This window comes from Drosophila simulans, chromosome X (assembly GCF_016746395.2).
Source record: "Drosophila simulans strain w501 chromosome X, Prin_Dsim_3.1, whole genome shotgun sequence".
Lineage (NCBI taxonomy): Eukaryota > Metazoa > Arthropoda > Insecta > Diptera > Drosophilidae > Drosophila > Drosophila simulans.
Window position 1 is genome coordinate 20,623,406 of NC_052525.2, and position 13,713 is coordinate 20,637,118.

The 13,713-nt window shown below is 40.7% G+C and overlaps 1 protein-coding gene across 1 annotated transcript; it reads left to right on the forward strand.

Annotated features, from left to right (window-relative positions):
- Window positions 1-10,725: 10,725 nt before the first annotated feature.
- On the forward strand, window positions 10,726-11,969 carry LOC6726583. Its single transcript, XM_002107499.4, has 2 exons — window positions 10,726-11,420; window positions 11,490-11,969. The coding sequence occupies exons 1-2, from the start codon at window positions 10,847-10,849 to the stop codon at window positions 11,717-11,719; spliced, it is 804 nt and encodes a 267-aa protein (XP_002107535.2). The 5' UTR covers window positions 10,726-10,846; the 3' UTR covers window positions 11,720-11,969.
- Window positions 11,970-13,713: the final 1,744 nt, after the last annotated feature.

Consider the following 13,713-nt stretch of genomic DNA (forward strand, 5'->3'; position numbering starts at 1 on the left):
AAGCTTCTAAAAGTTTTCTCAGGCTATCAACTTCAGCGGTAAATTGCGTTGCAGTTTTACCTCTCTGCTGAACTGTTGCTAGCTTTGCTTTGACATTACTGGATGTCTCACCGACAACTACTTTCTGCAATTTGTTTATAATTGCTGGAATTGTCGTTTCATTGTCAACTGAGTTCAAAATTGTGCCAACTATTTTTGACTTAATGACCTCAACTGCAATGTCTTCAAATGGTCCCTTAGCTAGGTCTACCAATTTGATTGCCTTAATGAATCTTTGTAAATGGATCTTTTGCCCATCAAATTCTGGCACTGTGCAGGCGACTTCCCTAATGTAAGACCTAATGGCAGCTGCTTCTTCTGCCATGGTTAAGTTATTTTCGGAGTCGGCTGCGTTATTTGTTTTATCGTCGTTCTTCAGCATTAATTTTGCTGGTATAGTTAGATCGTGAAGATCTTCCTCTTTAATGTCTTCCTTGACTATAGTCCTATCTTCCTCGTCAGAGTTAGTGCTGTCTTCATTCAAATTTATTCTTAGTGGGGTGTTTACTATGGTTGGAATTTCTATCTGGAGACTGAATTTATTTTTTATAAATATTAATTTTTCTCTTAATGTCACCAGTAGGTTCAAAGCCTTAGCACACTGTTTGCGTTCCAAATTCTTTCTATTTTGTTGGATCAACTCTCTGATTTCATTATAACTATTTACCAAGACTTGGGCATTCCTATTGATTGTTACAGCTTGTGTTGATCTGTTTTGCGTTAAGCACTTATAGGATTTTCTGAAATTTTCATTTGGATCTTTTATCTGATCAACAAGCTTTTCCCAGTCCATGCTGTGGTATACTCATAACTTCAAATTTATTCATTTGTATATATATTTTTTTTTTTTTTTTTTAATGTAGATAAATTCAATATTACGTTTTATATTTTTTTATTTATTATTTTTTCTTCATATAATTTTTCTCATATTTTCATTCATAATTGACTTTATTAAAGATCTTCCTTAAATATTATCTATACCGTTAGCAGTGCTACGGTATCGTTTCTTAAGACACTTGTTATGCAGTTTGTATATTTTTATTAATGCATTGGATACCATAATTAATGCAATTACAATTAGTATTATGGTTATCCAGAACAAGTCTGCATTTTGGACTTCTACTTTATTTATTACATTGGCTGTAGAGTCCACAGTTTTAGTGTCTATTAGACCCATTTTGGGTATACTAATTTTATATTTTGGAGAATAGAATAGAAAATTTCCTTTGTATATACTTTTATTTTCAGTTTTACTTATTTCATTTGTCTCTATAGACATTTATGTTTGGAATTATCTATTTATAAAATCTTCCAATGTTCGCAAGAGTAAAAAAAAATTGTATTTTACATTGTTGCCTGCCTGATTCTAGCTATGGCTTCACGGGCCATATTGGGTTAACAGGGCATAATAGTATATGCTCCGTTTTACAATATTTCTTACAATTTTTCTTATCTATATATATTTTATATTTACTTTATATTTATATATATTTATTATTATATTCTGCTGTTGATGATGCTCATCAGGTGTCAGCTGGGCGTCGCCGGGGGTGGCACGCTGACACTCCCTCGCTGCTGTCTATTTGTTGGGTGTCAGCTGGGCGTCGCCGGGGGTGGCACGCTGACACTCCCTCGCTGCTGTCTATTTCTTCGCCGCTGAAGACGTCGATGGTCGCTCACAAGTCCCCAGGCAGTGGGGACTCCAGATTCCTTCGCAGCCAGGGGGGCAGGACTTCTTTGGTTTTGTTAATGCTGGTGCTGGTGCTGGACATGCCTGGTATTTTGGAACTTCATTAATTGTGGGTATATTTTTAATATTATCTGAGTGAGTTTTCTCGAGCTTATGGGTCTTTAATTCTTGCTGATATTGCAACAAGTGGTCTAGCTCTGCATGTAGCTTTAGAGCTTTCGACCAAACCGGTGGCGTTTGCTGACCGTATATTAGCCACCTTACGTGGGCTATACGTTTATTCAGCTTAGTTTTCAAACCGCCACGGTGTTTGCCCATACTCAATAGAACTCTACTCACTCAGATTTTTCCTTGGTTTTTGCAGTTCCATTTAATTAGTCCAGTCTTCTTCCAGTCCAGTGTTCCTTTGTTCCTTTGTTTTCACCAGCTTTGGTCAATTCGTCCAGCGTTGGACGACTGTCACGGTCGCCATGTAATGATGAACTCCAATTAAGAACACAAGTCCGTTTTAAGTTGAAGGCAGCCGTCGGGCTGACATATATTTATTCAATTTCTTCTTTTGATTTTAGAGTAGGCAGAAATGGTTCTGCCAGCTCAACGTCTACAGAGTCTCTGATTTTACAGTTTTGAATATATTTGGACTTAGGCTAATCCGCGTAGCTGCGCTGCCGGGTACGCCAGCAGCGGAGCGGCGTTCTTATGTATATCTTATATATCTAGGCTTATCGGGAGAGCGAGATATGTATGTACGTATGTAATATGTATTTGGTCGGCGTGTGAATGCTGACCATGCACTTATACTTTTTTTGCCTTCGAGTGGGCAATGCACTTATACTTTGTGGCCTTCGAGTGGGTGATCATGTTACATCCGCCCTGGCCTAACTGCGTGCATAAACATAAACATAAACATAGCAACAAAGTGCTGCCATAAGTTAATATGCTATTTTATTTAATTGTTCTTAATATTGCATAGGCACATACTACAGTGGCCCAGTTCCTTCTGACGTTGTACATAAAACACAACAAAATATTAAAAAGAAGATATATGAGTAGGGCGAATAATCTAGACAGGGTTTAAAAAAAAAAAAAAAAAAAAAAAAAAAAAAAAAAAAAAAAAAAAAAAAAAAAAATAATAATATGGTGGCCACCAGCAAAAAAAAAAAAAATATATATATAGAGAAAAGAGTTAACCCCACATAAGTGCATTGAATGTAAGAAAACATTTTTCTTTTATCATCTTTGATGGTTGAACGATTATAAACTAAAAATTTGAAAAAAAAAAAAAAAAAAAAAAAAAAAAAAAAAAAACCCCAAGAACACGTATGTTTGTACAGAATGTTCCTTAAATTTCCTTAACATTAAAATTACTTCCTTAAAAAAAAAAAAAAAAAAAAAAAAAAAAAAAAATATATATATATATAAAATTTTTAATTATAAAATAACTTCATAAAATTACGTTATTTTCCAAAAGGAGGGAGATGTAATGTGCACACATATCGAATAAGCACTGTATCAAATCAGAACATTGGGAACAATCACATTGTAGCACTTTTGCAACAATGTTTATGTAAGACTTTTCAGTTCCCAGGCATATCTTGAGTGCTCAGCAATCTGACCACACAAGAATGCTATTCAGACCAGAAGTGCAGAGTCGGCATAATTAGCATGCGCGACTGCTCGATCTTTATGTGCACATGACTCTCTTAGACAGCGGCGCTCTCGCTGCCAAAGTTAAGTACATAAGAGCAAAGCAACGTCTCTGCCGACGGCCTCTCTGCCGGCGCAGACGGATTGCATTTGGCTAGCTTGGACTCTTCAAGACCAAGTACAAGTCAGTCGTAAAAGAGTCGTCAAAGAGCCTTCAACATGTCCTAATTGAATATTAATGAGTCTTAACAGAAGTTACAATTTTACTGATATCATACTGAATCTCTATTTCAATAAAAGTAATATAAAGAACACAAAAATGCATTACAATTATTACACCATACTATCATAGTGTTGTTATTTGAAATACATCAGTTGCTTCTTTCATTTTTAATTATTGCATGGATATACAGCTGTGTTCAAAAAAATAGCAGTGCGATGGAAACTAAGAAACACAAATGTATTTCTCCATGTCCCTTTTTGGAATCCACTTTTTTTTCCACATATTTTTGTAAAATGGAATGTATAGATATAGAAAAAAAGAATATCGCGTCAGTTTTTCATGTTATCCTTTTTTTATTTACATTCTTGAGCAAATTCACCACTTTTAGGCTGTTCATAAGAATAGCAGTCTCTGGTTTTGTCCATTATAAAGTCTCGAAATGATCAATATTTTCTAAAAAGTGAGTTTGGTTAAGTTAATTCGTATATTTTAAAGGGCAATAACTTAAAAAAAAATTTTAAAAATTGTATTTTAGTGGGTAGAGGACAACACTGCTCCCAGGAGAAAAGAATGTTAATTTTTAAGCTTAGAAAGGAAGAAAAAACATATAAGGACATTCAAAAAACCCTTGAATGTTCTGCCAAAATGTTATCCAATGCCATTAAATATGAATGGAAGCCCGAAAACCGTGGTACCATACTTAAAACCACAGATATAGAGGATCGGCGCATAGTTCGTTACAGCAAAGTCTATGCTTTTGCATCCTTTGGGGATATAAAGTCTGAGCTGAACTTGGGAATCAGCAACGTTACTATTCAGGGATGACTACTGAATCAAAATTTAAGTGCGAGGAGTCCATGAAAGGATCCCCTACTTAGCCCTAGGCATATTAAGGCAAGGTTAAGCTTCCCAAAAACCTACCTAATCTGGCCAGTCTCCAAATGGCTTAATATCCTTTGGATTGATGGGTCAAAAATAGTTATATTTGGTGGAACTGGTTCACTACAGTATATCTGATGACCTCCAAACACGGAGTACCACCCAAAACACCCACTGATGACTTTCAACCATGGTGGACCGAAACTTCTGGTATGGGCTTGTTTTTTTTTACAATGGTATGAGTCCATAACATATGATTTATGGTATTATAGACCAAAACGCATATGCAAATATACTTAGTGATGTCTTACTGTCATATTCTGAATATAATATGCCCTTAAAATGGACATTCCAACAGGATAATGATACGAAACGAAGATGCAAATCGGCTAAGAATAGGTTCACCCAAAATAGAATAGATGTAATGCCGTGGCCAGCATCATCTTCCGATTTAAACCGGATTGAAAACCTGTGGGGGGACATTAAACAATATGTGTCGAAGAAATCCCCGACGTCTAAGGCTCAGATTTGGCAAGTTGTGCAGGATGCATGGTCAAAAATACCCCCCAAACGTTGCCAGGACCTGGTGGACTCCATGTCGCGTGGGTGTAAGGCTGTGCTGGCTAACAAAGGCTATCCAACCAAGTATTAGGCCCTAATTAACACATTAAAAAGAAAAACTAAGTTCGTTCTAAGTCAAGTTGATTTTTTTTTTACTATTTTTTCATAGCACTGCTATTTTAGTGAACACCTGAATTTCTGCCTATTATGTTGTTTTAATCTATATTTTCGAAACTATTGAAGAAATAAAAGTGAAACATTTGCTAAATTGTTTGAAATTAAATACCTAACGATATTATAAAAAAAATTTTACCATTAAAATTGTAAATCATAGGAATTTTTTAACTTAAACTCGCAGGTCCCAAGCACTGCTATTTTTTTGAACACAGCTGTATGAACATCGGCTTGCCAAAAGTAGCTTTCTTCCCTGCTTTTTGGTTGCTTACTGTGCGGATTTTGTTATTTACAAATTAGGAACCACGTTTTAAATCCATAGTATTATCCATATTTTAACTAGCAGTTACATGTCTATTCGGCTTTCATTTTTAAGAATTTTTTTCATGAACATGTCATGCATGTCATGTATGCAATGCTGTACCAACCACATTAGTTTTTGCACTCCAGAGTGCCTTTAAGTGCCTTTCTAGTTATGGGTTGAATCTAATCATATAAGTTGGGGCCTTTTTCCGTCTGACTTTTTACAGAACGTTGTCCGCCGGCGGACTTGGTATTCAACTCTTGACTAGGACGAATTTGTTAGCCTCGGGGCGGGAATCGGTTGAAAATTAAACATAATCATGTGCAACATAAATATGCAAGTGGAGTGCGGCTCGCCATTTGGCTCTCCACATCCCGGCGTGCTATTGATATTTGGCCAAAAGCAGGAGGATTCAGTGCGAACAGGAGTGGGAAGAGCAGTCGCAGAAGCCGGCGAAGCAGCAGCGACTGGCAAAGTTTGCATAGCAAACAATGAGCACTTCTGGCACACACACCCTAGGCACACCCTACACTCTACACCCTACATCTTACACCCTACAACCTATGCGCTGCACCATCTACACCATCTACACACAGGCTGTTCGTTAGAGTGGCAAATCAAACAGTTCCCCACATCGCCCGATGAATATGTTTATGCCAGTTGGCATTGCAATAACTTCATAAATATGCAGTGCAGACTGCAGACTGCAGCAGTTGAAGCTGCTGAATTTAAATTCAAACAGCGGCAACAAAGTCGGATTCAATGCGGCGAAGGCAGAACAATGCAATTATGATTCGGCTGTCAATTAAATGGGAAATTTACAGCGCTTAAAGTGCACTGGCCCAGGCACTCGTCGTACTGCGATAGCCGAATGGAATAAGCATAAAATAAAATCATATAAAATATCAATAAAGCACACAAATTTATTGCAGACACATATACGGCAAAAGCGAGCAGTTGAGCATCCTGCAGGAGCCTCCGACTGCAGACCCTCTTACCCTGCTGCCCAGTTGAGAATACCCTGCAGAACTGATATTTGCGTTTGGCTGCAGGTCGGCAAATTTGTTTTATTTTTTAAGTGCGCTGTAAAAAAATATTGGTAGTAAATTGAACTTATGACAATATACAAAAAGTTCTCATCAGTAAAATATTAAATGCACATGGAAGAATAGTAATATTTCTCAAAATAAGATGAGTAATCCATAGTAGGATAATGCAAATTAGTTAGGGTATGAGATGAGGCGCTGTTTATTTGCGGTCGAGTGTGTGAGTGTTGTAAAATACTCGTAAATAAAATACTCTCCCTGCCTCCGCCCCTTTTCGCTTTCTTCCCATCAGTTTCCTGAAGCCTCTGATTTTCCCCTCTTCTGGCCAGCGGCAAAACGATGACGAGCTGACGATGTTGTTGTAAATACCATAAAGAAAATGGTTGCCGACGTGTGGTGTCTGTGTGTCCTGCATGTCCTGCATGTCCTGCGTCCGTGTGTGTGAGGGAAAGGGGGTGTTTCACTGTCTGGATCTGGAAGGAGCTGGCCAAAAAGGAGCAACAGCAGCCAGCTAGCAGACAGGAAGCCCTGCGAAATGTTATTTATAGGAATTGTGTAATAAATGTGACCGAAAGTGCACTCGACGTAAACGAAATGTTGCATGCCACATCCTCTCGTATGTCCATGTCGCTTTTCCAGGAGTCCATCCTCGTGGTGCTTCCAGAGCTCTCCGCTGCATTAGGAGGCGCCAAATGATGCAAATGAAGGTGGACCAACGGCCTGGACATATTCGCATCCAAATGACCACTATCCATTATCCTTTTGCACGTGTATGTGGGCTTTCAGCGTGCTAACTATGACAGGACATTTTCGGTGGCTAAGATATCTGTATTAACCTGAGAACTCTGCTTGACTTGCACTCTGTTTATATGCCAGCATAGGTCCTTAATTTTAATTTTCGTTGCTATTCATAAAAATAAGATGATTTTAGGTGAATGATTGATCGAATTGTATGTATGCGAAAGGATAAACTATATGAAGTGCTTATTTTTTCAGGCATCGCAAGCAGTGCAAGCCACCTTTCGCGCGCTTTAAGCCTTTAAGGAATTAAGCTCATCTTCCTTCTCTGAACATCCCCCACTTAATTCGGAAATAAAATACTACCCCATCAATCAATCAATACGTGCTGATGTAAGCAAATAATCCAGTACAAAACTGAGACGTCACGCGTGATTACCGAACGTAGTCGCAGGACATTTCGAGGACCTGCCACAGGCAGTGTGTGCGCCCATTTCATAGAATCGGCCCGACTGATTGGTAGCTATTCCCGCTTATGGCTACGTGATCGCCCAGCTGGGAGGACACATACGGTAGAGGTATCGGCGCGACTCCTCGCAATTTGTTCCGGAGCATTTGCATCTGCATTTATCCACAGCCAAGGAGTTTGGGCTCCACGGCCACAAAACACTCGGCAGAGGCAGTCAACCCCTGGACCTGACCCCACTGATGCGCACTTGGCCTGGTTCTAGCCAAATGCGTCTGCCCAAACTAGGAACATTCCGCTGACTTAGATGGGAGAACAAGGTAGCCTTTTGTCAAATGGGGTCTCTTTCAGAAAAGTCTATCGATTTTATTCAATATTTTAATAACCTGAGTATAAACATATATGTACATATACATACATAAGTGTCGTATATTAAGAAATTATTGAAAAATTTTGTCGATAAGACATACATTTCAAAAATTTAAAAGTAATACATGAAATCTTAGTTTGCCGGAATTAAGCTTGCGTCGGATTCCTTAAAAGGTGAAGCGTCGCTAAAATTTTAATAAGCGCCGAAAATAATATCTTTATTTAAAAAATTATGTTGCAAAATATGAAAACTGATTTCATTCAATAGCTTTTCTAATTTATGACCGCCAGCACTGGACGCTCCGTTGCAACCCCCTTGTTCAGCTGCATTGGCAACTATAGTGGGGTCCTTCAACGCCCCCTCGCCTTGCCCCACCCATGCCCGATGCCCGATGCCCCTCTGTCTGCAGCACACACACATGGCACCTTCGCTTTGTCCCGAAAATTTCCATCGATTTGATTTATATGCAAAATATTTAGATTTTATTGCCGGTTTGCATATGGGCCAGCAGACGGACAGATGGACAGACGGAGAGTCAGGACCCAGGAGGTTGAAGTGAGATCGATAGTTATAGTTGGGAAAACCCGCACACAACCACAGCCACACGCGGTCACATGCGAGAAAAGTCGGAAAAACAGCTTAGGTTGTAAAGATAATTTATGCAGCTTTTGGTAATATTGAAACCGAAATGTAAATGAAAACGAGGGAAAGTGTTGGGAAAGGCCGTTTTGCTAACCCAATACAACGACCCCTTTTCCACCTGTTATCCCCTTGTGTTTGGTATACCCGTTACACGTAGAGTAAAAGGGTAACCTAGATTCGCTGAAAAGTATGTAACAGGTAGAAGGAAGCGTTTCCGACCATATAAAGTATATATATTATTGATCAGGATCAATAGTCGACGCGAACTGGCCATTCGAGATCTCAGGAACTATAATATAGGAGGACCTATATAGGAAGTTGAGATTATACATACAGACTCTAGAGACATAGACGCAGCGCAAGTTTGTTGACCCATGCTGCCACGCCCACTCTAAAGCCTACAAACCGCCTAAAACACACTTTTTGAACACTTTCTAAATTTATTTTCATTTAATTTCCCAAAATCTATCGATAACACTTTCATATTTCCACTAGTTGAGTAACGGGTATCTGATAGTCGGGAACCTGACTCTAACATCTCTCTTGTTTTGTTTGTGCTTGTTTTGGGAAAAGTTCAGTTATGAGGAAAAAGGAAAATGGGCAGGCGATTAAAGGCCATTGATTTTAGGAGGTGGTTCTTCAAGTGCAGCTAATGAGGGGCCTCCGCCTGCTTTTTGTATTGCCAACTTGCAACTTTCCACATTTTTCATTATGTCGCAGACAAGGCGAAAATGAAAAGGAGCTGCAAAACGGGAGGCCCGCCTGGCCGGGGGGCGTGGGAGGCGTGTCAGAAATTATGTTGATTGTTTGCTCTAGCCAAGGAAATAATTAAGCAAGAGATGGCAGCAACGGAGACACGGGCAAGAAACTCGAGCATAATTCGCTGGCGCCAAGTCAAAAATATCTGAGCTCTGCTGCACAGCGGATAAAATATTTGTCTTCTTTTACATATCTTTATGTGAAAAAGGTACGAAAATGTGAGCAGTCGGATTTCTCATTTAAGCAGTCGCACACTTGATATCCTACAAGCATAGCTTACTTTCAGAATATTATTAAAGCTTCTGCACAGCATTTCATCCAAGTGTACGAATTTTACCATCCGGCTGCAAAAACAAATTGCGAAATAGTCAACAGCTTTTTGCGACTCACTGTGTGTGCGTCGGTTTTTCGCCGCTGCTGCAAGTTAATCTAATTAGTGAGCCACTTGAAGCTGCAGTTTTGATTTACGTTTCGAGCTGACACTGGAAATTAGCCAGGAAAAGGCAATCGCCGCCCCCTGTAATCCCTCTCCGCATTTTGACATCAAAGAGTTTTACCAATTTCCGCACAAAATGTTTGCAATAGATCGCGCTGGCCATCGCCCCTTTGCCTTTGAAAGTCGGCATCATTTCGGTTAGATTTCGGTTCATTTTATCGCATTTCATTAGCGGCAACAGCGATTCCAATTTCCAATTTACTATTTCCATTTAGTTTGTTACTGGCATTTTACAATTTCGGACTTCCAACCAATTGTTTCCTCGCAATCCGGCTTCGAATGGGATTTTATTTATTTATTACGCATACGCAGCATGTCCAAACACAGCGCGTTCCTTTGTCCTCGTGGGTCCTTTGTTCGGACGAACTGAGCAAATATTTAGAAATATTTGGACGTCGAAAAGCGGACCAGAGCTCCCTCGTCTCCCCAGGGCCATGAATAAATTTATTGGCCAGCCCAGAAGTCTTTACGCTTGGTCAAGAAAACATCATAGTTTTAGTTATCAAAAGTCGGGAGCACAATAGGGAGCATAGGACCTTACTATTTATAATCACTAGCAATTAATAGTTACTTACCCGCTTACATATTTAAGATTCTGCAGGAGTAAGGGTAAAATGTTGTGTAAAGTATTGGTAGTACATATAAATAGGCCTTGTGAAAGTACTCCGTAGAATGTCATTTGGGATCTATGACAGATTTCCGTTCTATTCAGTTGCAGCCAGAGCTCCGTTGACTGAACATCGAAATCGAAATTTGTTTTAATATTTTACAAGTTTTTCCATAAAAAGGTTGTTAAGCAAGAAAGACGACAAATGAGAATAATGGATATACCAAGCGACACATTTGGAAATGAACAGCAGGTGGCGATAAGGCCAGCTGAACCCAGTGCCATGGGTAACATCCCGGACGTGGTGGAGTCGGGTTCTCGCCCACAAAAATACACGTTCCATGAGGTCTACCAGATGATTACAGCCCTCACCTGGCCCCGAATTCTGTTTGGTTTGCTCGTGCGCCACGAGTGGAACTACATATTTTTGAGCCTAGGCTTCCTGATCCTCGATGCCATCGAGGCCCTTCAAAACTTCAATCCGTTGCAGCATCTGGCCATAGTCGGCATGACGATCCTGAGCAACATATTGATCTACAAATCCATCCGGCCCTATGTGCGAGTCCAGCTTTACGAGTGGCTGATCCGCGCCGATGTCAATGTGCACATCACCCAGGAAACGGTTGTGCGCGTGGTCAACTGTGTCAATCGCTGCTTGGTCACGCTGCAGTTCATCATCTTTCAAACTGAAATCATTGATCTTCTTTTGATGATGCTTGCCCTGGAGGTAGTGCGCAAAATCGTCTGGTACACCAACATCCTTTTGCTAATTAGGATCGGTAAGTTTTCCAGTGCGAGCAAGAAAAACCAAAGACTTAATACATTGAGAAATGCAATCCCTCCTATAGTCTTATGTGTGACGGTCGTTTGTCCAAGACTTTTCGGGTTTTTCGATAATAATGCGACGGGCAGAGCCTATTATCGGTTCAAGATAAAGAAATGTGTGCTGCAGATCGTTGACAATCTTGCGGAGATGGGCGTGGAGGTGAATCTATTGATCATTGAGCGGTGGAAGCAGGAAGCTTATGCCATGAGGGAGTTATATTATGATTTTGAGGACTGGCCAAACCGAGAGTAGTTTCATGACGATATCGAGATCTAGTAAAATATGGCTTCGTCGAGGATGATAGCCCATTATTATGGGCTATGGATAACATATAAGATAACTTTTGTATTTAACATGTTAATTGTTTCCATATACTCTATAAAACTACAGTGCCAAATTCGCACAATCTATCAAAAACATCACAAATGCACCTTACACTTTAAATTTGTCATTGCTTAAATTCATTTAAATTAAATGATGTACACTGGAAAACTGTCCCCTGTTTCATTTAATTTAAAGGTTAAAGGAAATTACTTTAATAAACAAGGCGAACTTATCCGATGTAAGCCTATTGAGGGAAGTAACCAGGCTGTGAAGAGGTCAAAACTGTTTGATTTTCGGTGTGGAAATTAATTAAAGCCTCCTGTTTTTCCGCGCAACTTGCGGGCGATAAAAATCGCACCCAGAACGTGACAAAGGACGATGAAGTTAAAGGCGCCGAGAGCAAGCAAACATGCGACCCACCAAAGTTGAATATGGGTGGTGGGTGGCGGAGGGCGGAGGGCGTAGGGTGGAGGGGTGCTACAGTGGCAGAAACTGGGCGGTGAATGCAACGCAGCCTTGCCGATGGTTAATCATTAAAGCCGCCTCCACGGCCCAACGGCTCAAGATGGCCAGATTTATTCATTAGCGGAGTGTGTGGAGCTCGGAAATCACTGCGGGCCAGTGGTGGCATTAAAAATGTAGTGGGCTCTCGGCAGGAAGTACACGAAAATCGAAGGAGAAAGTGGGCGGCGATGGCGGGGTCAAAGGAAGAGGGCGACAGGAAGTGGGTGAAAATTGGGCAGTAGGAGCGGAGTGGAAGTGGAGGGTGGTGGGACGGGGATGGGACCCTTTTCTTCTTGCAATTTGCACTCAATTGCAATTTCCGTCCGCCGCTGCCATTTGCTACGTGGCTGCCACGTGAAAAGCCATCGACCTCCCCCTCTGCCGAGCCCCTGCAACGCCCATGCCTACGTGCTGAGCGGAGCAAAACGCGCAGAAATTTGTTTTGCCATTTTGTTTAGTTGTTAGTTGTTGCCGCGGCGGTCCGCCCTTTCCGGCTTTCCGCCCTCCTTGCCATCCCTCCGCCCCTCCGCCCCTCCGCATGTTGTTTTTTTTTAAATATCAATATAAAACGTGACAAAATGGACTTTTGCCTCGACAAAGCTCAGAAAGCACCGCGGATGGGCGGCAGGATGGTACACTCGGGGAATCCCATATTCATTTCATTCGAGAAAAGTTATGCTGTGCGATTTAGTCGCAATCGCCAGTTTTTGACTATATCTACAAAATATGGAAAGAGAATATATATGTATATATATTTACTCGCTGGAAAAACGTGTGCGGCTCATTCGAGGAAAAGGTATTTCGAACAAGGTGGCTTACGCTACGACCTTAATATAAAATATTTTGCATAGTGCACCGTTAAAAATAAGCCCGGGGAGCAAGGAACAGAATTTCCGTAAGCGGTTTAACTGCCCGGCGATGGGCAGGCATAAGTAGGCGTTGGGTGGTCGGAAAGGGGGCGGGTTCACGCATTATAATCCGTTTATGGACGTCGCCCCCGTCCGAAATCTCTTCGGAAATCCAAGTAAACGGGACGGAACCCATTCCGAAAGAGGGCCTGACTTAGCTGTCCCTCAGAGTTGTGGAATTAGTCAAGGATGTTGGACAACCAGGATACGGCAGGCGGGAACAACAGGAATCAGGTGGGCTGGATACGGGCTACGCTTGAGAATCTTACTCATATCTTAAAGTCATTTAAAGTTTTCATTGATATAACCTAACTAGTTATGTGTACTGGTTCGTGCGAAGCTTCTTTGAACAACTTTGAAGAAGATCTTGTAAGTGAAATAGAACTCAGTCCGCTGCTAATCAATTTACTATTTTTAAGACTTCCTGGGCCAAAATCGCTATGAAATTGCGCCTCCAGCCCAGCGAAACTCCATCAAGACTTGGAAAATAGTCTGAAGTTGGTCCGGTGG